At 56.5% G+C, this 24,596-nt stretch overlaps 8 protein-coding genes across 8 annotated transcripts; 4 read left to right on the forward strand and 4 right to left on the reverse strand.

Annotated features, from left to right (window-relative positions):
- Positions 1-911: 911 nt before the first annotated feature.
- NCR1 (niemann-Pick type C- protein 1) lies at positions 912-4,782 on the forward strand (the record flags this gene model as incomplete). Its single annotated transcript, XM_047985616.1, has 2 exons — positions 912-1,175; positions 1,228-4,782. The coding sequence occupies 2 exons, from the start codon at positions 912-914 to the stop codon at positions 4,780-4,782; spliced, it is 3,819 nt and encodes a 1,272-aa protein (XP_047841593.1).
- Positions 4,783-5,612: 830 nt separating this feature from the next.
- Positions 5,613-6,864, forward strand: JDV02_004403 (uncharacterized protein; the record flags this gene model as incomplete). Its single annotated transcript, XM_047985617.1, has 3 exons — positions 5,613-6,510; positions 6,614-6,709; positions 6,773-6,864. 3 exons carry the CDS (start codon positions 5,613-5,615, stop codon positions 6,862-6,864), a joined length of 1,086 nt encoding a protein of 361 aa, XP_047841594.1.
- An 89-nt stretch (positions 6,865-6,953) lies between these two features.
- On the reverse strand, positions 6,954-8,816 carry JDV02_004404 (uncharacterized protein; the record flags this gene model as incomplete). The annotated part of the gene is made up of 1 exon (XM_047985618.1): positions 6,954-8,816. The coding sequence occupies exon 1, from the start codon at positions 8,781-8,783 to the stop codon at positions 6,954-6,956; it is 1,830 nt and encodes a 609-aa protein (XP_047841595.1). The 5' UTR covers positions 8,784-8,816.
- Positions 8,817-11,703: 2,887 nt separating this feature from the next.
- JDV02_004405 (uncharacterized protein) lies at positions 11,704-12,795 on the forward strand. The gene is made up of 2 exons (XM_047985619.1): positions 11,704-12,364; positions 12,423-12,795. The coding sequence occupies exons 1-2, from the start codon at positions 11,942-11,944 to the stop codon at positions 12,714-12,716; spliced, it is 717 nt and encodes a 238-aa protein (XP_047841596.1). The 5' UTR covers positions 11,704-11,941; the 3' UTR covers positions 12,717-12,795.
- Positions 12,705-14,453, reverse strand: JDV02_004406 (uncharacterized protein). Its single transcript, XM_047985620.1, has one exon. It carries the CDS (start codon positions 14,418-14,420, stop codon positions 12,918-12,920), a length of 1,503 nt encoding a protein of 500 aa, XP_047841597.1. The 5' UTR covers positions 14,421-14,453; the 3' UTR covers positions 12,705-12,917.
- A 4,329-nt stretch (positions 14,454-18,782) lies between these two features.
- Positions 18,783-20,045, forward strand: JDV02_004407 (uncharacterized protein). The gene is made up of 3 exons (XM_047985621.1): positions 18,783-19,361; positions 19,458-19,652; positions 19,722-20,045. Exons 1-3 carry the CDS (start codon positions 19,231-19,233, stop codon positions 19,873-19,875), a joined length of 480 nt encoding a protein of 159 aa, XP_047841598.1. The 5' UTR covers positions 18,783-19,230; the 3' UTR covers positions 19,876-20,045.
- Positions 20,046-20,220: 175 nt separating this feature from the next.
- Positions 20,221-22,021, reverse strand: JDV02_004408 (uncharacterized protein; the record flags this gene model as incomplete). The annotated part of the gene is made up of 4 exons (XM_047985622.1): positions 20,221-20,898; positions 21,047-21,160; positions 21,254-21,324; positions 21,388-22,021. 4 exons carry the CDS (start codon positions 22,019-22,021, stop codon positions 20,221-20,223), a joined length of 1,497 nt encoding a protein of 498 aa, XP_047841599.1.
- Positions 22,022-23,158: 1,137 nt separating this feature from the next.
- Positions 23,159-24,515, reverse strand: GPI18 (ER membrane glycoprotein subunit of the GPI transamidase complex-like protein; the record flags this gene model as incomplete). The annotated part of the gene is made up of 2 exons (XM_047985623.1): positions 23,159-23,555; positions 23,608-24,515. The coding sequence occupies 2 exons, from the start codon at positions 24,513-24,515 to the stop codon at positions 23,159-23,161; spliced, it is 1,305 nt and encodes a 434-aa protein (XP_047841600.1).
- Between the last annotated feature and the right edge of the window lie 81 nt (positions 24,516-24,596).

Genomic DNA, 24,596 nt, shown 5'->3' on the forward strand with positions numbered 1-24,596 from the left:
GGCAACGACGTCACGTGCAGCCCGTGGCAGGCACCTCACCTATTACAAGTTGTGCAACCGTGACTGACGCGACAATTCGGGAGTCAAGACCTGGCTATTCGTGACTGGACATTTACCTTTTGCTTCAGTCAAGTGCCGCCGCCAAACACAAACATAAAAAATATAAAAGAAGAACCAGATGCCAACGGCGACAGCCCACACACAAAAGAAAGACGAGACCTCGTACTCAGGCTAGACCGTCTCCGCTGACGATTCATTTGCTTGTCTCAACTTTGGCCTGCGACAAAATGCGGCCGTACCCTGAAAAGCCGGCGCTGCTGGTCTAACCGCGAGGCCAGCGCGTCATAGATGGAGCAGCAGGCCGGGTGGGTTTGTGGACGGCCAGCGTTGATGAGCTGTGAGAGCTTGGGACTCAGGCTTGATGGGACGCTTGTGTCACGCGCCAGCACAGCGACGTAGCAGCGGGCGCTGGCATGGATGGAATCATCCATGATGCCCGGGGCGGGGTCAATCGTTAGCGAGGCCAGCAGCACCCAACCTCCCCATCCGGGCGCCGACGCCGGCAAATGCTACCTACCTTACTAGTGGCCTCGGGGCGGCGTCCCACTGAAGCCACGACGTCAGGCACACGCACTCTGCCCTTCAGTGGCTGACCGAGGCTCCCCCCCATCCTGTCGCATCGGGTGACATATTGCCTGCTCCATCCGCGGCCGTAGCTTGAAGCCTCCAACATCCTCTCATCAATTGTCGACATCCCACGCCCGACACAGCATAGCCCATCTGCTGTCGCACCGTCCATTTCCTTGTCGCCTCTTGTTCTCGAACCCGTTTCGCGTCCGAACCCAGGCATTGCGCCATTGAAAAGGCACTCACCTACCTCCGAGGCGGCCGAGACGGCCCACCACAACGGGATGCGTCATCGAGTCGCGCCTCTGCTCGGGGCGGCGTCTCTGCTCGCTGTCCAGCTCGTCGCCGCCGATCCATACACTCCCAAACACGAGCCGGGGAGATGCGCATTCAGGGGCCAGTGCGGCAAGCAGAGCTTCTTCGGCAAGGAGCTGCCGTGCGTCGACAATGGCGCCGCGACGGACCCAGACGCGGAGCTCCGGAAGGAGATCGTCGACCTCTGCGGTAGCGAATGGAGCGAAGGCCCGGTCTGCTGCACCATCGAGCAGGTAAGTGGCTCTCCAACAGCCGTCTCGCTTCTCTGCTGACATCCTCCTACAGGTCAAGGCGCTCAAGTCCGAGATGGGAACGCCAAACACCCTCATCGGCTCGTGTCCAGCGTGCAAGCACAACTTCTTCAACCTCTTTTGCAAGTTCACCTGCTCTCCCGACCAATCAGTCTTCATAAATATCACCGATGCCGCGTCCAAGAACGGAAAGCAGCTCGTCACGGAGCTTGACCAGCTCATATCCGAAGAGTACGGCACTGGCCTTTACAACAGCTGCAAGGAGGTCAAATTCGGCGGCGCCAACAGTCGGGCCATGGACTTGATTGGCGGTGGTGCCAAAAACTACCACGAGATGCTCAAGTTCCTGGGCGACAAGAAGCCTCTCGTTGGATCGCCCTTCCAAATCAACTTCCCCAACTCGACAAGCGACTCAAAAATGGGTCCCTTGGATATGAAGCCGAAACAGTGCAATGACGAGGACCCCGACTACCGCTGCGTCTGCGTCGACTGCCCCGAAGTCTGCCCCAAACTGCCGGCTGTGAAGCGCTCAGGCTCCTGCCGGGTGGGCGTACTACCATGCCTGTCGTTTGCCTCCATCTTCACCTATGGCATCCTGCTGCTTGCTTTCGCGGCGTTTGTCTTCGGACACGTCGCATGGAGGAGATATGCGCAACATCGTGTCGAGCGCACGAGGCTCCTCCACGAGTCATCGCTGAGCGATGACGAGGACGAGGGCGGTCCGGTTCTGACAGAGGCGATGCGCGACCGTCCCACAAAGCGGTACTGGCTCAACGACCGGTGCGACAAGATATTTTACCAGCTTGGCCACGCCGCGGCGCGCTTCCCTGGCCTTACCATCCTGGCAAGCTTCGTGGTGGTAGCCGTACTCAGCGCTGGATGGTTCAGGTTCGACCTGGAAAAGGAACCAGCCCGCCTCTGGGTCAGCCCGACATCTGCCGCTGCCCAAGAGAAGCACTACTTTGACTCGAACTTTGGGCCCTTCTACCGCGCTGAGAAAATATTCCTCGTCAACGACACTACGGCCGCCGGCCCCAGCCCTGTTCTGAGCTATGACACGCTGAAATGGTGGGCGGACGTTGAGAAGACCATTGAGAGGATCCAGAGTCCGACTTTCGGCGACTTCCTACATGATTTGTGCTTTAAGCCGGCCAATGACGCCTGTGTTGTTCAGTCAGTCACGGGGTATTGGTGGGCCAAAGGCGGCATCAGCAAGAAGTCATGGAAGCAGGACCTCCGGAGCTGTGCCAAATCCCCAGTCGACTGCCGGCCGGAGTTTGGACAACCCATCGAGCCCGACATGGTCCTGGGCAGCTATGGAGACGACGTTGCGGATGCCCCGGCGATCACGACCACCTGGGTCGTCAGGAACGCCGAGGAGGGCACCGCAGCTTTGGCGCGGGCCATCGATTGGGAGAATGCTCTTCGGGACCGACTACTCGAGGTCCAAGAAGAAGCACAGAGCCGAGGACTTCGGCTGTCGTTCACTACGGAGATTAGCCTTGAGCAAGAGCTGAACAAGTCGACGAACACCGATGCCAAGATCATCGTGGTAAGCTACGTCGTCATGTTCATCTACGCCTGCATGGCTCTGGGAACGCCGTTCAAGCATATTTTCAGGAATCCTGCGCTGCTTCTCGTCGAGTCCAAGGTGACGCTGGGCCTTGTGGGAATCATCATCGTGTTGATGTCCATTACCGCGTCCATTGGCTTCTTTTCCTGGGTCGGACTCAAAGCCACACTCATCATCGTGGAGGTCATACCCTTCATTGTCCTAGCTGTCGGTGTCGACAACATCTTCCTTATAGTGCACGAGCTGGAGAGAGTCAACGTCAGCTGCCCTGACCAAATGGTCGAGGAGCGCGTTGCTCGGGCTCTCGGTCGCATGGGCCCATCGATCCTCTTTTCGGCCATGACGGAGACGGTTGCCTTTGCCCTCGGCGCGGCTGTTGGCATGCCTGCCGTTCGAAACTTCGCCGCGTACGCCGCCGGCGCGGTTCTCGTCAATGCCATTCTTCAGATGACCATGTTCGTCTCGTTCCTCGCGCTCAACCAAATGCGCGTAGAGGATCACCGTTGCGAACTTTGGCCCTTCTGGCAGGTTACCAAGGCACGGGTGCACCTCAACGGTGGAGGCGGCTTCATTCCAGGCGGCCGTGCCTCCGACTCTGACGAGGAAAGCCTGCTGCAAGTTTTCATCAAGAACACGTACGCCCCGAGTCTCTTCGGAAAGAAGGTCAAGCTGGGGGTTGTCACAATCTTCTTGGGCGTCTTTGCCGCTGCTTTGGCACTGCTCCCGAGGATTCAGCTTGGTTTGGATCAGCGTGTAGCCATTCCGGACGGATCGTATCTGATTCCGTACTTCAACGACCTGTACGACTATATGGAGGTCGGGCCTCCTGTTTACTTTGTGACTCGAGGCGTGGACGCAACTCACCGGACGGAACAGCAGGAGCTGTGCTCACGCTTCACCACCTGCCAGTCGCTTTCGTTGACCAACACGCTTGAGCTCGAGAGACAGCGACCTGACGTTTCCTTCATCTCGTCACCAACGGCGAGCTGGGTTGACGACTTCTTCCTTTGGCTCAACCCAATATATGAGCGCTGCTGCATCGAGGACGGCAAGACTTGTTTTGCAGATCGGGAGCCAGCGTGGAACACGACGCTCTCTGGCATGCCAGAGAACCAAGAGTTTATCCACTACCTCGAGAAATTCCTGGCTGCACCTGCGGATGATGAATGCCCACTAGGTGGCCAGGCTGCCTACAGAGACGCCGTCGTGATCAACGATGCGGACAATAGCGTCAAGGCGACCAATTTCCGCTCTGCGCACACGCCTCTCCGGAGCCAAGACGACTTCATCAACGCCTATTCCTCTGCTCGCCGCATCGCGTCCGACATCAAGGAGCGGACCGGGGCCGATGTATTCCCATATAGCGTCTTCTACATCTTCTTCGACCAGTATCTCAGCATCGTCCCGCTCACAGCAGGACTTCTCTGCGCCGCGGTCGGCATCATATTTGTCGTTGCTTCCCTGCTCCTGGGGTCGGTGCTGACGTCCGCCGTCGTTGCGATTACGGTCATCATGAGCGTCGTCGACATCATGGGGGCCATGGCGGTGTTCAACGTCTCACTGAATGCCGTGTCACTCGTCAACCTCATCATCTGCGTGGGCATATCAGTTGAGTTCTGTGCGCACATTGCACGCGCCTTCATGTTTCCGTCGCGGACGGTCATGGAGAGCAACAATAACGCGCTCCGCGGCCGCGACGCCCGGGCCTGGACCGCCCTCGTCAACGTTGGCGGCTCCGTCTTCTCGGGCATCACCATCACCAAGCTGCTCGGGGTGTGCGTCCTCGCCTTTACGCGCTCCAAGATCTTTGAGATTTACTACTTCCGCGTGTGGCTGGCGCTGGTCGTCTTCGCGGCGCTGCACGCCCTCGTGTTCTTGCCCGTGGCGCTGAGCATCGCGGGCGGGAGCGGCTACGTCGACCCGGAGAGCGAGGGGACGGCGGCGCAGGATCTGACCGATCGCAGATGGCGGGCCATCCGCGTCCACGACCATAGTGACTCGGAAGACGAGTACTAGCAAATCATAACGTAACCAATGGGCTGACTAGTTAGGGATGCGTGTGGCGTTGGAGCGAGCACATGAGAAGGGGCGGCTTTGGGCCTTTCAACTTTTTTCAAATGTACGACTGTTCGATACATGGCGTGGCGCACACGATTTGGGATCATGTAGATGGACAACATTAAACAAAGTATCATCATCAATCTGGGTATGTGTCGGTGGGTGTGTTGCATGCTCATCGAGTCCACAGACATTAAACAGACAATGAGCGTTGGTCTCACAGCACCTCGGAAGAAGGATGTGGTAGTAACAGTCCCTGTCCACGGTCAGCCGAAAACAAAACAACATGGGGCCAAGCGAGGCACCCCGAAGCCAGCTTTCTGCGTTACTCGGTCCTGTCTCTTCTTCCCGCCTGCGCTTTAGATGAAGAAGCCGCACCATTCGCTCGGTGCAGCGCCAGAACAGAGTTGGACGGGCCCGACCGGTGACGTTTCCTGCCCGCAGGAAACTCCATGCAAGCTCGGGTGTGGCAGCAGCCCAGCTGTCACGCGACCACATGTATTACGACGTACGAAGTAGAAACGGTTCCCTTTTACGGAGAGGTGCAGTGCTCCCCATGGGGCCGCGTCTCGCCACGGCACTTCTTGGTGTTACGGCTCAGCCTTGATCGTTTCATACAAGAGTAGCCATGACTGACCTGCCTTGAGGTTCTTTTGTCCAAGTCAGGCTTCTCATCAGAGAATGCAGCGCATCATCAACATTGCCAGATATAACATAAGCCGCTTGCGTTCAATACCGCGAGGAATCGACCTGCCCTTGTGCTCGACTCTGCGAGATACATTGCTACAATGAAGGCCCTCGTGTACGACGGCGAAGGGAAACGCATCGTCCTGCAGGACCGGCCGGAGCCGAAGCTGTCGTCGCCCACGGACGCCATCGTCAGGATCACCAGGACCACGATATGCGGCACCGACCTGCACATCCTCAGGGGGCACGTGGCGACGTGCCGGCCGGGAACGATCCTCGGGCACGAGGGCGAGGGCGTGGTCCGCGAGGTCGGGTCCGCCGTGACGCGCTTCCGGCCGGGAGACGTGGTGCTCGTCTCGTGCATCTCGAGCTGCGCCCGGTGCGAGTACTGCCGCCGCGGCATGTACAGCCACTGCGCGTCGGGCGGCGGCTGGATCCTCGGCAACACCATCGACGGCACGCAGGCCGAGTACGTGCGCGTCCCGCACGCCGACTCGAGCCTGCACGCCATCCCCGACAACATGGTAAACGCCGTACCCGGTGGTGCCATGACGATGCTGAGCGACATCTTCCCGACGGCGCTCGAGTGCGGCGTGCAGAACGGCAAGGTCAGCCCCGGCTCGACGGTGGCCATTGTGGGTGCCGGGCCGGTTGGCCTGGCGGCGTTGATGACGGCGCAGATGTATTCCCCCTCGACGATTGTGGTCCTCGGCAGGGACCCGAAGCGACTAGACGTGGCCAAGAAGCTCGGTGCGACCGAAGTCATCAACAACGGCGGCGGTACCGGCGGCGAGGAGGAGCAGGACGACGACGCCTTGGCCAGAATACGGGACATGACCGACGGCAAGGGCTTCGACACCGTCATCGAGGCGGTGGGCGTGCCTGCGACGTTTGAGCTGTGTCAGAAGCTGCTGGCCCCTGGCGGCGTGCTGGCCAACGTGGGCGTCCACGGCGTCCCCGCGAAGCTCCATCTCGATCAACTATGGGCGAAGAATATCGGTGAGTCTTCTCTCGGCCGCGACCATCATTCTGCAGTATGAACAAAGTCGACGAGGTCGAGCGCGTATCAATCATTCTAATGAACTGGGTTTCTCGAAATCAGCAATCACCACGAGACTGGTTGACGGGGGGGTGACGCCCATGCTGATCGAGCAAGTCGCGGCCGGGAAGCTGCGGCCAGTCGACCTCATCACTCATCGTGAGCTGCCACTTTTCCCTTCCTTCACCAGGTGACATGCAATCTCACATCATCTCGTGGCAGGGTTCAAGTTGGACGAAGGAGAGGAGGCCTATAGAACGTTCTCCCAGGCCCGCGAGACGGGAGCGCTCAAGGTCTTGCTCGAGACTGACTAGTGGCGACATTGATCAGGAACATCCGATCGGTTCATGTGGTGCTATGTGCGCTTCCAAAACAGCTATATACCTATATATAAGAATATAATCTAGCAGCAGTTCGCTAGTGAATCTACATAATCGCCAGCCAGCCACGGGGGCTTGGCACCTCCATGCCCGCCCCGACAAGCCACGTCGACACAAGCAGCCAGGCTGCCGAAATAAAACGCCCTACCCGTCAAGCCGGGCCCGTAATGGGCGTACTTTCCGGAATTCGTCATGATGGCGTCCGTCGTGCGGAGGATGCCATCTTGCGTGATCATGCACCAGCACGTATCCTCCAGGAACTGGCATCCAAACGCCTCCAGCTCGTCTATCAGTCCGGCCTGCTTCGTCAAGTGGTATACCGACCGCCCGCACGTCACCATGACGGCGACGCTGTCGCTCTTCCTGCGGCCTCGGCAGAGTCGAGCGAGCTTCCTCACCTCGGCAAAGGAAAAGTGTGGGTTCCCGAGGGAGATGAGGCCGACTGGCTGGCCGTTTGAGGTGCTGTTTAGCTCGTCCCAGCTGTTTGACAGCTCGCGTAGCCCGACCTTGACGGTTCGCACGCCCGGCTCAGGGGCAATGACTTTGTTGAGATGTGTTGCCTCGGGCGTGACTCCTACGATATGGAACATCGGCGCACTGGAGACCGTCGCGAAAGCGGCGCCGAAGGCTTTTAGGTCGTCTTTTGAGGGGCCCAAAGTGTCGAGTCCGATGATCGCGGGAATATGGTCTGAGGCTATGGCGCCGACCCGGTAACCAAGGAGCGGATACAGCGAGTCGTCGATCTTGTCCGCATCCCCAAGATCCGTGACTCGAACGACGAGTGTTGCCAGTCGGTTGACCTCCAGGTGAGGGCCTCCGGCCGGCGCGCGGCCCGTCAGGGCCATGGCAACATCCAGCATGTCGGGATACTTCCTGGTCCTCGCCCCGAGCACGCTGTTGGCGTACACGACGGCGTTGGACTCGGCCCAGGCCACCTGGTCGCCGAGCTTCGGCGCGCTGTCCAGCTGGTACGGGGCGCAGGTAAACGTCGGCCGGGCGCCCATGCCCGTCAAGGCGTCGGCCAGTCGCGCGGCGGCCCCGGCGAACGTCGGGTCCATGTCCTGGGCGCGCCATCGCTTCCGGTCCATGGCGATGGCGTTGAGCGTCGTCGGGACCAGCACCTCGCCGCCCCAGTCGCGCAGCCGCTCGGCAAAGGCCAGGGACGCGGGTCCGGTGTAGACGCAGCTGTCCACGTGGACTTGGCTGACGCTCATCAACTCGTCGGCGCCGAGTAACTCTGCCATTCGCAAGATGATGCGCATCGATGCCTGGGCGGCTCGACCGTGGTGGCCGTCTAGCAGCGCTTGATCGAAAACCGAAAGGGAGACCTGACTTGCGCGAGAGGCTGCTTGGCTCGCGTCATGATCTACTAGATGCTGCCGATCCGTGCTGTGCCCGAGTTCTGTGCTGGAGACGCAGTGGTCGTGAACATGAATGGTGCGCCTGTCGAGCTTCGTAACGCTATCAAAGTGCGCTGGCTCCAGCACCACGACCGGAATAGCCGTGTTGAACATTTCCTCCGCGACAATCACCCCCAAGGTCAGGATATCTTCTAGCCGCTGAAAGATGATGGCGCTGGGACCTCTGCGGTTGAGAAGCAGCTCCAGGAGCACGATGGAGCCGGAGCACGAACCGCGACCACCGGGTATCGCAAGGATCTTGCCCTCAAGGTGCTGTCCCTTCAACGGATGATGCTGATCGATGATCTCGCCGGTTTCCGGTCGCACGCCGCCCCAAAAGCTCAGCGCTTGGTCGCTCGCGATGAGCGTCCCAGAGGCCGTGCCGCGGACATAGGCATAGCCCTGATACACGAAGCCGCCCCCGGGATTTCCATGAGCCATCGTGACCGGCATAATGGACTGGGGGCATTCAGGCTGCCGGTCGACTGCTCCATGTTGTGTGTTTCCCTCTCGATGTGACGGGCGCGACGAAGTAATAAACGGCCCCTTATAAGGTTCAATTCAAAATGTGGCGCACGGGCCCGAGGGGCAACGCGAGAACCTCCGATGCCGATCTCGGGAAGCGGAAACGTAATTTGTTATACTCTTTCATTTAACTGCCGCCGAGCAACAAGTCCCAACGACGAACCAGTAGATTAGTCGGAGCGCTATCGGTACAACATGAGCTCGGGCGGAGATGAATTTCTCGGAAGGACCATCATCGGCTTTACATCTATTCCGTGAATTTCGACTCTATTGCGGAGGATTCCCTGACTTAAATTGACGGGAAGGAAAAAGGACACAGCATACAAAAGAACGACAGATTTTTAAAAAAAAAAAAAAAAAAAAAGCGGATGAAGCAGAAGGGAAAAGGGGGACCGTACTAAGCACTAAACAGCTTATTCAATAAACATGACATGTTCTCCGAAAGCAAGGGGCTGTGAGGACACATCCACCGACTCCTAGTCGTCAATGAGCGTCCAGTCAGCACCAGACGCTGGGCCTGTATCAAGGTCGCCAAGAAACACAACGTTGGGTAGAACGACGTGGCCCACCGACCCCAGCAAGGTATCAAGCCAAACGGTCGCTTCATGTACGTTGGCCTCAACGACGCCATAGACCTGGACGAGGCGGCACTCGGCGAGTTGATTCCCATCTCGCTGGCATCGTCGGCATTGGCAAATGCGCTGGCCTAAATGACTGTTCCATTTCTATGAGGCGCTGCATGACTGGCCCAATCTCAAATGCGCCTGATGTATCGATAGGGGGGTGGTTGATTGTGAACGCCTCAGCGTCAACAGGTGTTTGGTGGGCAGTGTTGCAGTCTCTTTCTGAGTTGGAGTCAGCACCATCCATGGCCGGTGGAAAAAGAAAAACCACGGGGAGACGGAGAGTAGTATTACCCCAGCGTAGGACACGCCCGAGCTCTCCGAGCACATCAATCGCTTCGTCCCTCAGCGTGCCTTGGGGTCCTTTCTGTAAGAGCGGGTGCAAACCGGATTGTATTCCAAGCGTGCCCGCAGCTTGTAAATGGGTCCCGGCAAAGACGCCCCAGGCCGCAAGGGCATGCTCGTATTCTAGAAAGAGCTTGCGGCGTGTGTTATGCAGATTCCCAATTTTGAGGTAATCCTCAAAGAGGCCCAGGCATTCAGCTACCAAGAAGACGATATGGTCTTCGTCACGTCGGAATCTGGCCATTTTTTGGGGGCCCGGGGGCGGGGGAGAGGAGAGGAAACAGAAAACTGTCGATGTGTTGCACCAGGCTGAGAGACAAGTACCGTATTGAAAGCACACTTGGAGTCGAGGACGCCAGCGTTGAGCGTGAAGGGGAAAAGGGGGCGGTGGGGTGATGATGATAAAATACATATAGTGAGCGTTCCCGTGTGACGTGCTCAGGGGCAACACGAACCGTGTAGTTGATATAGTTTCTGGCTCACAATGGATGCACGGGTGGACCGGACGGACGGACGGACGGACGGGCGGGCGGGCGGGCGGGCGCGACTTGAACCTGAACTCTCTCGCCCGATGGTCAGCAAACATGAACTGACCTGCACGTCACGCCGCTGGCTGGCGGGTGCGTCCGCTGAAACTCAGGTTGGTCCGTCAAACTGCCGAGCATTCGACATCATGAAATCATAAAATATGGTTCCGCGACCGTCTGCACTGGCGATCCGCCCGCTCAAACGAGGCGAATACCAAGGCGCCGGTTTCCAACACCCAACATCCAATATCCAGTCATCTAGGCAGCCGCCACCTTTGCCCCTCGCCCGCCCGTCCGTCTGCGAGCATGGACTCAGAGACGATCAAAGTGAAGCTGTGCTGTTCAGCACGCATAGACTGCGCTCTGTGCCTTGGGGCGCGCTGTGCCCCCCGCCCCTCAACATGATGTGTTTGTCGAACATGGAACACCCGCGGACTAGGGTCGAATTGTTCTGAATCAAAGTAAACCAAACTGTTTGGCTCGCCTAATGTTGTCAATTTATGCCTCTATGTGTCAAGCTGAAACGCATAATGGCTACTTCTTTACGTTCGTTGAGAAGCGGAGGTGGGAGGGGCCATGCCTCCTGTCACGCGCCTATGTCGCGATGGAGTGTCGAGAGCCCTGTCATAATTGTAACGTAATGGAATCTACGATCTGACATTCGCCGGCCTTTGAAACCAGTGCCCGACGGTTTTGACGAGCTAATCACTCCGAGGTCAGACCAGACTCTTTCATGCCAGTATCAACGGCTAGTTGACGTATAAATTGCTCAACCCGACTGGTGGCCCCCGATAACTGATCTCTGTTTGATATTTGATAACATTTTTTTTGTGACCTGAAAGCCAGCAATATGATAGCAAGACCGTGACAGCAAAAAGAAGACCGCGGGAATACTACCCGCTGGTCTTTATCGCGTCGGCACTCTTTGCGCAATAAACAGCCGCCCTGAGTGCCCAGTACATGGCCAAAACCAGTGTTCTGAGGTTGCGTCAACATCGACCCTTTCTACTGTATCCTGAAGCCGCGTCTACAGAGCAGTGCGACGCCTGATCACACTACATGTGTAGTTGAAAGATGCAGATGGCTTGTATCTGAACAGTCAATTAACGGGCTTACACGGCGAGTTGCCATGACGGCTCCCGAGTTTCGACGAGCCCAACCCGTATGTTGGCGGGTGGAGACCAGAGGTTTCATGTTGTCGTCCCACTCTACAGCGTTGGCGCCGCAGCCAATTGTGTGTATTATCAATTGATCCTTACCTGTCCCCCCCCTTCTCCTAGTGTCCTACAACTAGGAGCTCGAGGCGCTTAACATCACGACCAAGGACCTATGGGGAAGTATACTCAAGGATAAGAAACATGGAACATGAGCCGCACGACGTATCAAATGCTAATAGGCTCGCCGTCGTCTAACAGCCATGCTAATATTGCTCCCATCTGCCCAGTCGTGATCGGGCTGACTCACCACTTGCCTGCAGGAAGAAAAGGAAACGTGACTCGACCACTGATATGAATGAAGACTTTCTCAGGGCGGGCCCAACAACTCACGCCTCGTCCTCAAATCGACGAAAAAGACGTCGAATTTCTCCGCAATGGCACCTGTCACGAACCAAATGCTCAACGCCAAGCGTGAAGCCAACTGCGTCGGGCTTACCACCGAGCGCAAATACTTCAAGGTCGGCCACACGTGGATCAAGCGCAGCCTTCGCCCGGCAGAATGGCAGACGAACCCCTTCACCGGCACGCTCGTGGTGCCCCGCTTCGGAACGGAGCGCATTTTAAACGAAGCTGCCGCGATGCAGTTCGTCGCCGAAAGGACCAGCATCCCAGTCCCCAAGCTTCATGCTTGCTTCCAGGACGATGAGGCGGCTTACCTCGTCATGGAGTACGTCAATGGGGTGACCATGGACGAGCTCAGTGCCACGGAGAGGAAAACGGTAGAGAGGGAGCTAGAAGGGTATCTAGAGACGTTGCGGGCCTTGAAATCGAACTCGTGGGGCGGCCCGTCGGGCATTGTACGTCTAGACGTGGCTAACCTCTGCACGATATTCCACTTTAACATTAGGTATACAGATTGTCCCACCGTACCGCGTCATGGTCAAGTTAACACGCTCGGACTGGAAGATGAAGCCAAGATCGTCGGAGGATCTTGTATTTTGCCATAACGACTTTTCCACTCACAATGTTCTTGTCGATCCAAGCACGTTAAAGGTTAACGCCATCATAGACTGGGAATATGCAGGATTTTATCCTATCGAGTTTGAAGGTCTCTTCTTCCGACGGCCTGGACCGTCCATTGCGCTAGAAGGAGAGGCAGATGACACAGATGAGTTGGTGGATATCATGCTAAGAAATGTGGCACAATAGGTGATTCAAGATCTCAACTACGGAGTAGTTATAAAGTAAAGATATGGGTAGGCTGCATTGACCCGGGGTTGCCGCCCCCTACGTGCTTTGCCGCTGGACAAGATACGTCGTTGACATGCCGTATCCAAGATCCTTTGCCAGGCAAAGTCAATACTAATCGTGGCTGCGGGAGCGACTTCATGCTGATACCACCCAAGGCCCTCAGCCGTGAGCTTTATACAAGGTGGCAGAATCGAGCACGGTATTGTTGTTGCTCGCGACAAACTCATGAGTCAAGTGTGTGCTGTTGTGGAAAGTCAAGCGACTCCAACCATACACGGCGTCGTGGGTGTCCAAGCCAAATCTGCTGTATGGGTTTCGAGGGCTCTGCAGAGAGTCGAGGCCGTCGTAATGCCCAGCGGCGCCGTTGGTGATGTACCACGGAGACGTGGGGTTGTTCAGCTCTGCCGGGTCAACAGTGCCATTGAGGCCCAGAGGAGCCAGGCGCTCGTAGACATGGGCGTGGCCTGACAAGTACAGGTCGACGTCGAACTCGACGAAAAGCGGCTCGAAGATATCATGGCACGCGGAGCAAAACGTGCTGTCGTTTGCGTGGCTGAGGTACAGGGGCCGGTGGCCGGCTACGACAATCCAGGGAGTCTTGGTGCGGTCCACGGCCGCCAAATCCGCCTTCAACCACGTCGTCTGGGCATCCATGGTGGCGTTGACCGGGTCTGCGCCGATGCCGCCCGAGCCGCCCGCTTCGTCCGGGCCGATGAAGCCGTGGCCTAGGTCCGTCTCAGTATCGAGCTGGATGAAGTGCACCAGCCCGTTATCGAAGCTATACCAAAAATTGCCAGTGCCTCCAGAGACATCGCTTGGCATACGGAAGTGATTCTTGTAGCCGGTAAAATTGGTTTGACCCGGGAAGCAAATGCTGCTGTTGTACGTGATGTTGTGCGCCTTGTCCGTGGTGCCTCCGTTGTCGCAGTTGGCCTCGTGGTTGCCAGGACCAACCATGTACGGCCTCGTGGCGGTGACGGCCATCATCTCATCGTAAAACTCGTTGAGGATGGACTCGTACACCCTGTATCCCTCTTCGATTGTGGTGTTTGGCAAGTAGCCTTGGATTTCCTCCTTGAGCCAGTAGTCGGCGTAGGCGATGTCGCCCGGGTGCCACAAAAACTGATACCCGGACAGGCTGCTGGTCAACGAGTCGATGGTGTTCTTCTCCCCGGGCTTGAGAACGTTGTTCGGGGACACACCATTGCCGGCCGTCGTGCTGAGACCCAGGCTGCCCATGGTGCCGAGGTCAACGGCGACGGCAACCGACAGCGACGCCTGGTCGCCGGTCCGGCGGCTCGTCGTGAAGCTGTACGGCCTCCTCCTGGCGTCTTTGCATTTGACAGAAAGCGGCGAGGGCAGATAGTAGTACGTGGTGTCGGGGGCCAGACCACTGATCAGCACGTGGTTGTTAAATGTCGTCGATGTAGGATAGGTGACCGACACGTCGGAGGAAGCGGTGTTGTTGAGATTGTCCTCGGAGAGGCCCCAGTGGACCTTGGGATGCTTGACGTGTTTGAGCGTGTTCCAGCTCACCGTCATGCCGTCGTTGCCATGGTATGCAAGGCGAATCTGTGCCGTGGTAGAGGTGTGCTCCAGTGCGGCGGCGGCGACCGGCATGACTGCCGCGATGATCTTGACGAGGGCCTTCATACTGGGCATAGTGAGGCGCTATTGCTGTCCGTGACCGTCACGACGCAACATGTCTGTGCTTGGGTAGCGTCGGTGCGTGCCCTGGCTGGATTATAAGCAACTGGGCACCTTGGTTTCCTGGGAAAACATTCTACAGTACCTTACCGCACGCTGCCTGTGGCAAGCCTCGACTGCATCGTGTAGTGCCGACAACGGGGGTTCCTGCATCGTGCAGTCGATCTCCAGATTCCTAATTTCGCTAGCGCCCGCCCTGCTGACGACCATGTGGTGCGTCGACGTTGTGAGATTGGCTGTCTCAAACACGGCATGCAGCTGTTGCTTGCCGATTTGCCGAGCTGTCAGTCAAGGAAGACGACAAACTTGGACGGAGCTTGAATTTTGCCAGCAGCACCCCTGTGGCCAGGAGGCAGGGCAGATTAGTACTCGCCAACTGCTTATCAAAGGGCCGTTTATTAATGGTGCAGACTCACAGGGGAAGGCAGCAACACTTCTTCGCGATCGCCCCTTCCTTTGAGCCGCACCCCAGCGACCCCACCAAGCCCGAGACTGCTGGGGCCCGCTATAGGGCAGCTGGCGGCGGCTTCACCAGCCCAGGTTCCTCACGAATCACGAATCCAACACATGCCATCCCCAGCCCATCACGACATCCAGGACTCTTCGTGCTGCGTTGCGAATTAGATGCGAATGGAATCTCAGCCTCCGGCGCCTGGACGAGCTGTCCGGGCAGTCGTCGTCCTTGCCGCCCAAGCGAGAAACCACAGACTCCTCCAACGACTCTGGAGAAGTCAGTCCGGACTTTTCCACATCTTTAATGCCTGCACCAAGACCAAGCCAGAGGGGAGCCTGGCTGAAGCCCACACCTTGCGGCTTGTAGCGAGTCATACATCCATCTTGTGTCCAAGGCATACTATGCCTTAATTCAGAAAAACGCATCATACATCGCCATGCGCTATATCAAGGGAACAATGGCAGGATACGGTTAGCTAAGCCATATAGAACAATCGAAAATACGAATTCTAGACCATTATCCTCACCTATAAAAGAAAGGCAAAGAATACGAAGCGAAGCAGATAAGTAACCGCTTAAAGCAAAAGTACTAGCTCACGGGTAGAAGCCCATTACAATAGTTCCAAGGCATCGAAGTCACCCGGGACCGAGCTCGAAAATCAATGTAGCTATCCTAAACGGCGTATATTGACAAAATTGCTAACCTAAACGAGAGCCCAGAACGAAGGCAAACCGCCCCAATAAGAGACCCGAAACTGCTCCCATATAACGGCAGAGCTTCTATGGCATCGATAAGGAGATACTAACGCAAGATCGGGTCAATTCTATACGCTATGGTGATTACGCGACCTGATGTCGCATTCTTAGTCTCGAGGCTCGCGCGCTTCAATATAAACCCGTCCGACGAACACTACATTGCGGTCGACCGAGTACCCTAATACCTTTAACAAATAAGATGCTACGGTCTATAGTTAGGAGGAGGAAATAACTTCCTTGTCGCAAGTAACGCATCCTTTACGGATAATACGGGTGACCGGAAGAGCTCCGAAGCATACGTAATATAGCTATTTAGAGGGACTATTAGGTAGAGAGCAAGCAAATACGACATAGTCACTACGTCGACCATTAAAGCTAAGCTCCTTGCCCTATCCTAAGCCATAAAAGAGTCTATGTTTATTAGGCGTCTACTTTAAAAATTAGACGTTTGGTTAGATATAAATACCATCCGCCTTTAGTGCGACAACTAGCAAACAATCAAAGCGGTCAATAGGGAAATCGGTCTACTGCAGACAAAGCTACGTCATGTTGAAATATACAACCACTGGCTACGACAGGAGGTGCAACGCAGACACATTTCGGTTAAATACTACGTCCCAAGCAGTAAAATAATCGCGGATGGCTTGACGAAGGCACTACCCGCTCAACGGCTCAGAGCATCAATGAGCGGCTGGGACTTATGGATATTGCTTAACAGCTCGAATAGCGACAGCTCAAAGAGCTGAATAGCACACGCTTAGCATAGACGCTAAGCCTATTGAAACTTTGAATCCTGCCAGTTCTGGCCTTTGGCCAAAACTGGGGGGTCGTGTTGCATAACTGGACGTAAGTAACTAGGGTTGTGCCAGTTAAGTGTATACGGGGCGTGAAGCGAGCTGTATATCTTATATGCCCATAAGAGAGGAAAATGGCAAGAAGAGACGGGCAGTTCAGGACGAGACAAGATGACGATCAATACACTCGAGCAACTGCGTGTACACCCCATCTTTTAGACCGTAACACCTTTTATGCTGGTATCTATACCGTACGTCTGATAAATACATACACACCCGAATTTACACAATTCCCAGTGACCAAAACCGACACCATAATGGCTCATGCTTGCAAATAACCTCTATCTCCCAAAATCTTAGCTCGTATCTCGGTCAGCAGCTACTGCGTCGCCTTCACCTCGTATCCTTGGGGTGTTTAATCCGAACACCGGCCTCATTCTCGGAACGACTTCTTTCATGCTGACAGTCGATCTGCCGTGTTGGGTGAGGCGCAGACTGCGCCTTTGGCTAGGATGGGCGATACTTGTGCACGATGAATGGCAGGGGGGAGAGGGGGATTTAATCGAATCTCGTAGTATAATTTGCAGATCGTTCCGTCTGGTTGAATCCTTTGATCGTAGCGGGAGGTTTAGTCACGGCGCGTAATTCGTGTCGCAGTCTAACGCGGCCCAGCTTGGGGTAGAGCAATGCCGCTCACCAGTCCAACGAGTCAAGGACCAGCAGCGGCTTAGCATGGCTGGTGTTTCTTGCTAAGACATTCCTATTCTTACTTATAAGGCGGGCGGTTGATTCTCCCGGGTCGTATACCTCGCGTACGACTGCAGCAACTTGACACTATATCTACATATATATAGCGCTATCTACCTTACGCAACTAACAACTAACTGATCTTCTACAGTCAGTCGCCATACACCAAGTGGCATTTTATTTTACATGCAGCATATTAGCTGAACCCTTATCTCGACTGTTTATTCATTAGTTTCATTATGCAGCCTGCCACTATCACCAAGATCCTCGCTGCTGTAGCGCTGACTATCTCTGGCGCTACAGCAACATTCATCGATAAAGATGTCTATCTAAACCAAATTGCCCCGGGTCAACTCGATAGAATCTCAAAGTATCGAGCTGAGAAGGGAAGTAGCTTAACAGCTGCTCAGGTCGAAACTTTGGATCTTGCAGAGAAAACCGTCAAAAACTTTGCGGTCAACGATACTGGAGCGCTGGAAAGCCGCTGCAACACTGCTTTCGGCAAAGAGGAATGCTTCAAGATTCTGGTCGGTGGCCCCGTCAAGTACCCGGCGGATTGGATCTATTGTACTTGCAGCACTGCAAGTGACTGGTGCTCCGGTCACTGCCACGGTGGCGCCCCTGGGGGCTGCCAGGTCCAAGGGAGTAAGTGTCTAGTACCAGGTTTTATATTTTTTTTTGTTTTACAGTACTGTCGTTTTATCGTTTCAAACGAAGAGAAAGAAGACAGACTAATATTCTACTCCATAGGTGGATGCGGAAACCTGAACATGTTTGTTTGTGACGGTATTTGTGGCAACTAAATTCTGTCAGCCATCAGGCTTCCTATCCAAATTCCATACTCCATTTGGATAGAAAGTCTTTCGGCCATGGCCGGGTCACACGAAGAATGGGCTATACAGGCATATCTTTCAACTACCCGATTAGTCCATTCCTTTGTGTATTTCTATTCTGCCGTTGGCTGTTTCTTAAGGCAATGCGTCACGCGACTGCCCTGGATTGGCTCTAAAGGTCCCTCCTGGCATCAGTCGATTGATGAGAAGTATCTGAGAAGCAAGATTTACTATATACTGAAAAGACGGTATTACTATTGTCTTAGACAACGACGTCTGCACAAAGGCGGATATTGCTTGAAATGTGACGTAATGACCATGTACCCCTAAGGGCACAAATTAAGACTTATGGAGACATGCAGGTGATGCCCACCATTAAGAGGCTTGGGGTGATGATCTGTCATGGGATTTTTTGCAGCCGCACCCGGAGTTCTAGGCAGAGAATGCCTACCATATTTGAAGTTTCGTTAGTTATGCTCTTGGACATGTTGACTCTATCGTTCATGTGCGTATAGGTAGAGAACGTCTATACCCAATGCAATTTATCAGCCCCGGTCCTGGTGCAACCCCACATCGCCGGCCGGCCGGAGTCTGGGCCCTCAGCCATGGATGGCGGCCCCGGGGGCTGACGGGCGGGGCAATTCCCCAGCTCCGGACAAGATCAAGTCACGAGCTGATGCCTGGGCTCCGTTGCCACGAGCCTATTCAGCCGGATCGTACGACCTGGGACACCTCCCGTGCGGCAGCTCCTCAGAGGCGGGCGCGGCTGTAACGCCCCAAGCACGAAATCCTGACGCCGCCACGCAGAGCCCATTGAACCGCGACCAACAAAACGAGCCATGAGGCATTCCAACAGACGGTGCTGTGGCGGCGACGCGACAACAGGAAGCTTTCTGACCACCGCGGGGTCGCACAGGACCACCGGCACCAAACAGCAGCCCGCCCGCATTGTGCGTCTGCTTAAGCTCGCAGCCTGCTCCTTTTGTCTATAACAGCCATGTGGCCTCGCCCTGCGCGGCCGTCCGGCTGTTCCGTCGTCATTGCGACTTGCTACTTGTGCAGCTCCGGACAAGCAGTATATGTCCCGGCATGCTCATCAGTGCCCATGCATCATATGACAAGCTATACGTGTTGATGCTGACACCGAGCCGGTGTGTCGAGGAGCAACATTGAACCGCCAGTATGGCCTCGCCCGACGCAAACTCCACCACCACCACCGCGGCGACCTCAAATTCTCCAACGACTATCTGGGTTCCGATCCTCGTCGTAGGCTGCACTGTATTCTTCCTCGCCGCGTTTGTCTACACCTCCCAGTAAGCTCAGCCCTGCCGTGACCAATGTGGTTTGCTGTGCGTGCGTGCAGCAAGCAGCAACATGGACGCCGTCACTGACCCGTCCGTCGAAAACAGCCGCTTCGTGATCTGTGCCACCGGGCGCGATCGTAGCTCTACGCGCGATTTGGAGAGCGCAGACGAGCTGAGCATCGTCAAACGCTTGAACAAGGCGGCCTGCAGCCAGCTCTACAGCGCCTGGAAGGAGATCTGCCGCACCGACGAGACGGCGGCAGTACGAGAGCCCGATGCCGAGCCCGGGCCTGCTGACTGGTGAGCACCATCTCATGTCTTTCGAGTCTCCCATGCGCAGTCGTTTCTAACCATCGTCCTTTTTCTCAGCGCCATTTGTCTGGAGACACTGCAGGATGCAGACGTCGTTCGGGCGTTGCCCTGCAAGCACGTTTTCCACTCGGAGTGTCTGCTGAAGTGGGCTGTGGCGAGACACGACAGCTGCCCACTTTGCAAGGCCCGGTTCTACGGCAAAATGAAGTAATATAATAGCCCATGTTTCGTGGCGAGTGTACAGGATGTCGCTCCGCCCGACGCCTAGACTCCAGCTATGAGCCGCAAACGCTTCTGAACGCTCAGGGGAAGATGCAGCAGTGCGCGAGCGTGACAAAATGGCGTCTTTGATAAGACCGTAGAACCACATTCTACACCTCTGACTTGATTCCAACCAAAGTCCCACTCGCGCGTAGTCTGATGTGAGCCTGTTCTGACACCATGGATATGCTCAGGCACATTACCGTCGACAGAGCTCCTCCCAATTCGTTGATTCCCAATTCCCTATACCCCATGCTCCCAACGCCCATATAATGCCATGGCGGAAGAGACGTCATCACACGTCGATGAGGTAGGTAGACTTTGAGTTGCCTGAACGACACGAGCCCGCGTCAGAGGCGGGCGGCGGCACTGGCTGATCAGCGGGCTCAGGGCCAGCTGGAGGTTCCGCCTCGACACGCGACAGGGACTTTGGCGATGTGCCGTCACGCTGGCGCCAGTCACGCAGCGTGCGCGTCTTGTTCACGCTGTGGGGGGGCGAGTCGCTCCGTCCGCGCGTCTCCCTGGGCTTGTTGAGCTCGTGCTTGGGCGGCGCCGCCCAACGGCCGTCGGGGGCTGCAGACGACGACGAGACGTTGAATAATACGTGGGCCCGCATCTTACCGGGGTGAGGATGAGGAGGAGAACCCATGATGGTGGCATTCATGTTGCTGTAGTTGTTGCTGTTGTTCTCGTCAGCGGCATTGTTGGGGTTGTTGGCAGCAGCAGCGGCAGCTTGCATCATCAGCTCCATCATCCTGCGGCCGACGCGCGCGGGGTATTCCTGCCCGTCGCGGCCGATGACGACGCAGCGCCCCTCGTTGAGCGGGTTGCGCAGGCCGGCGAAGCGGTCAAAGTCGGCCTCGGACCGGACGATCCAGTCGACGCGGAACGGGTGCGTGACGGCGCTGAGGTTGACGTTGGCGATCCAGTCGGGCTTGGGGATGGACGCGTCGGGGGCGCTGACCATGCGGGCCTGAAGAGATGACCAGTTTTAGGACTGCATACAGAAAAATAAAAACGAACCATGGCTCTGATATGAGGGGGAGGAGGGTGTGGGAGAGGCGGAAAGGTGTAGCGGAGGCGATAGTTGAGGTCACGTAGGTAGGGTCGGCGGCACTCACCACGCCCTGGAAGCCGTGCGACTTGTTGATGGAGAAGAAGAGCAGCACGCTTTCGCACTGCTGGAAGGCCTCAGTGAAAGTAGGGCCGTTCTTGGCCTGCGTCACCCACAAGCCCTGTACGTCAAAAAGCATCAGCCGAAAGGTCATCACTTCCGGGTCGCAATCTTCAGGCGTTGGAGGAGGGGATTTTGCGGGTGGGCCACTTACGTCTCGCTGGGACATGTACACGTTGGACGTGTTGAAGCACTTGACCAGGAAGAAGCGCGAGTCTTTGTTTTCTTTGCCAACAATGAGTCAGGGACCGCCATGCGCATCATCGTGCCGGGACGAATGTAACCCACCTTTGTACGGCGCAGTAGAAGACATCTGCTGCTGCTGCGAGCCGGTGGCCTGTCCGGAAGGCGGCTCCGCGGCCGTCGAGATCCCCGCGGCACTGGAAGGGTACCCTTTGAAGAGGGACTGGGCCGTGGAGGTGGACGCCCTGCGCCGGGGGTCGATGCTGCGAGCAACGGGGGATGACGTCGCCAAGGTGAAGTATGACCCAGGGGTACACGGCGGTCCGAAGACGGATCCCGAGACGGCAGCCGTGGTGTAGTGGAGTTCCTGGAGGAGCTTCTCGCGCTCCTCCTCCACGGCGCGAAGCTTCTTCAGCCCCTCGAGGACGTGCTCGCGGTGTCCGAGGTCAAAGTAGCGAGTGAACTCGAGCCAGAGCTTGAGGTCGGTGTCGTCCCGGAGAAGCTTGAGCAGCGCGGCGTCTGTTGCTGCCTCCTCGCCACGGTCACGGCCCCTGGGAACGGAGCCGCCGTGCTCGTCGTTATCGCCGCCGTGCCCGGGCGTCGAGGCGTCGGGCTCGGGGTGGGAAGAGGGCGGCGTCTCGCCGCGGAGAATGGCCATCATGAGCTTGCCCTTGTCAGGGGCAGGTGAGTAGGGGTGGTTGTTGGCGTCCGTGGCTTCGATGTTGTGCCCGTCCTCCATGGCTGCTGCTGCTGGGCAGGCCGGTTAGCCGCGTGCGTCGTTTGCGAGTTTCGGACAGGAACTAGTCGGCGGCAAATCGTAAATCCGATTTTTTCTCTTTTTCCAACAGAAGAGGGTTTCGAACGCCGATACAGTTTTGGATGCCGATACAAAGAATCGTAGTCTTTAAGAGAGCGGGTTTTACGCAGCCGAATGCGTTGGGAAGCGTGCGGAAAGAGAGTGCGGAGGCAGAGGGAGGCGTGTCTTGTGCGAGGCCTTGACGTGCAGAGCAAACAGAGTCAACGAGGTGTTTGTGCGATGCGGGAGGGAAAAAACCGGTCGTGGGCACGCGGAGGGCCTGGGTGTCGCTCTTGGGATGAGAGAAGAAAGTTTGCGGCTGCGTGCACAGAGGCAGGCGGGCGCGTGCGATGAACGGAGTCTGAACAGGATACCGCCCGGGGGGTCGGAAGGCACCAGGGCTAATTATCTGAACAGACTAGAAGAAGGTTGGGATCAAGTCCACTACACCGGGGAAGAAAGTGTGCTTGTGTGCGTTGCGCAACGGTACAGAAGTGTTCAGCCTTGTTCGTTCATGTACGTAGATAATTAGCGGGCCGTTGAGATGGCAAGAGATGTTACTTGCGTTGCTGAGACAGAAGCGTGGCGTATCGTAATATATACGATGCACTATTGCGGGAGCCTTTTTTTTCGTTTTTGTTTTCTTGTTTGTTTGTTAAAGGTGCCGGATGATCGGAGCGTCGCAGGACAAGGCACGCGTGAAAGGAAGCTGAGCCGTCAATGAGCTCATGGTAGGATTCAGCGTTGCCGAAACAAAGCAACACCCGTGCGGAAGCCCAGACCGCAAGTTCACAGCAACCGAGCCGCCTCGCTTCTTGCGAAGCGAGACTGTATGTGTGCACGGGTGGACGGAGCGGTGGGTTGCGCATTCGAGTAGCGCCCTGCCCTGACGGCTTTGAACCCGGGAGGGCCGTGCAAACAGACTGTCTTCTTGGCAGCCAGCCATGCGATCGTTTGCTCTTTGAACCATCCTCGTGGTCTTCCTGCGTAAGACGCAGTCGGCAACAACCTAGCAGTAAATGAGATAGCGTCTTCGAATCGGCTGCAGGATTGACATTAAGAGTAGAGTAGTCTAGGATCTCAAGCAGGGGGCAAGAAAGAGGAGAACAGTCCGCTCTGGACTCCCGCGTACATGACCATAAAGATAAAGATCCTCCGGCCTAGCGCCTGCCGCTTTTCGTCAATTAGGCAGCTGGCTACCCACCAGTACCAGATGGGATATCCTGAGGATATGCGGTTGACGATCTGGACGTGGTAGTTGGTAATGGCGAGCAGCGCAATGATGGTCTGGGTAGCAGCCAAGGTGCGCACAAAGACCCTATAGTCCTCGCCGTTGCTCGACTTGAGCACGCGGAGTGCTTTGAACGGGTCGCGCGTGGCCTCGACCCCGGACATGATGAGCACCATGAGCATGGGAGCCGCGACGGCGAATAGCGGAACATGGCTCGGCCGCCAGTAGTGCAAAAAGCCAACATCCCTGGTCCATGTTAAGAAAGGGTGATTGCCGACGCGACATGTTTATCACTCACCAGTACTCCTCCTGTACAAACTCGTAAATGCTTGGTATCGTGCGTGAGCACCACGGCCGCGGACCCAGCTCGGGCAATGCATCGTGACAGTAGCGCTTCCATGCGAAATACTGCGGAATAATGGATCCTGCGGCAACGCAAAGACCGCCGATGCCCGGCGCGGCCAGAGCCAACACCTTGTCGACACTGGGTTCCTTCAAGAGCGCCACGAGGCAGTTGATGGCCCCAACAGCGAATAATGTCCCGCTAGCCAGCCCATTGCTTCGAAAGGCGGTGGAAAGGCCAAAAGCAAGGCCTGCTCCTACGATCAGGAGGAATCGTTTCACCGGCTCGCGTTTGTTCTTAATGCCCAGGGCGAAGAGCAGGTTGCCGACAAAGGCCAGGGCAGCAAATGGGCTCTCCGCATACGGGGCCGAAAGGAACACGCCGGCAGGTGAGAAGATGTGCAGCGCTGAGGCGACGAAAGCCAGCTTGTTGTCGTTTGATAGTAGCATGGTGAGCCGATAGAGAGCCAGCACGGCGGTGAGATGGCAGAGGTGGACGAGCGCGATGGCGACGAGCGGCTCGATGACGACGGCGTCGGTATCGACAAGCCACGAGGGAATTAAGTTGATGAGTGCGCGCACAGCAGCTGGCAAGGCGGCTCCGAAAGCCCACTGCTGCTCAAACACGTACCCCTGACGGGCGTACTGCACGAAGTAGAGGGCATCCCATCTCGTCAGCACGGTTGCCAGGTACGGGACGTGCGCCTTGCTGCCGTAGAGGATCTCAAAGAAAATGGAAGTGGACGTGTCGTAGTCGGGCCCAATGACGGCGCCGAGAGCAAACGCGAGGAGGACGCCCTTCCAGGCGACGAAGAGCGTCGTCAGGGACTTGACTGGTGTCTCGAGGGAGAAGAGAGGTGGCATTTTCAACGCCACGGCGGAGGCGTCCAACGCCTGGAGTCTGAAAGCTCAATGTCGATGCAGCTTGCTAATTGAACTGCACAG

Source organism: Purpureocillium takamizusanense, chromosome 3 (genome assembly GCF_022605165.1).
Source record: "Purpureocillium takamizusanense chromosome 3, complete sequence".
In the NCBI taxonomy this organism is placed as follows: Eukaryota; Fungi; Ascomycota; class Sordariomycetes; order Hypocreales; family Ophiocordycipitaceae; genus Purpureocillium; species Purpureocillium takamizusanense.

Bases quoted from the DNA above. Each gene is read 5' to 3' on its own strand.
- JDV02_004405 (XM_047985619.1), top strand. From the start codon at position 11,942: ATGGCACCTGTCACGAACCAAATGCTCAACGCCAAGCGTGAAGCCAAC. The intron at 12,365-12,422 runs GTACGTCTAGAC...TTAGGTATACAG, and splicing joins GGGGCGGCCCGTCGGGCATT to ATTGTCCCACCGTACCGCGT.
- JDV02_004406 (XM_047985620.1), bottom strand. From the start codon at position 14,420: ATGCCCAGTATGAAGGCCCTCGTCAAGATCATCGCGGCAGTCATGCCG.
- JDV02_004407 (XM_047985621.1), top strand. From the start codon at position 19,231: ATGGCCTCGCCCGACGCAAACTCCACCACCACCACCGCGGCGACCTCA. The intron at 19,362-19,457 runs GTAAGCTCAGCC...CGTCGAAAACAG, and splicing joins GCGTTTGTCTACACCTCCCA to CCGCTTCGTGATCTGTGCCA. The intron at 19,653-19,721 runs GTGAGCACCATC...CCTTTTTCTCAG, and splicing joins GAGCCCGGGCCTGCTGACTG to CGCCATTTGTCTGGAGACAC.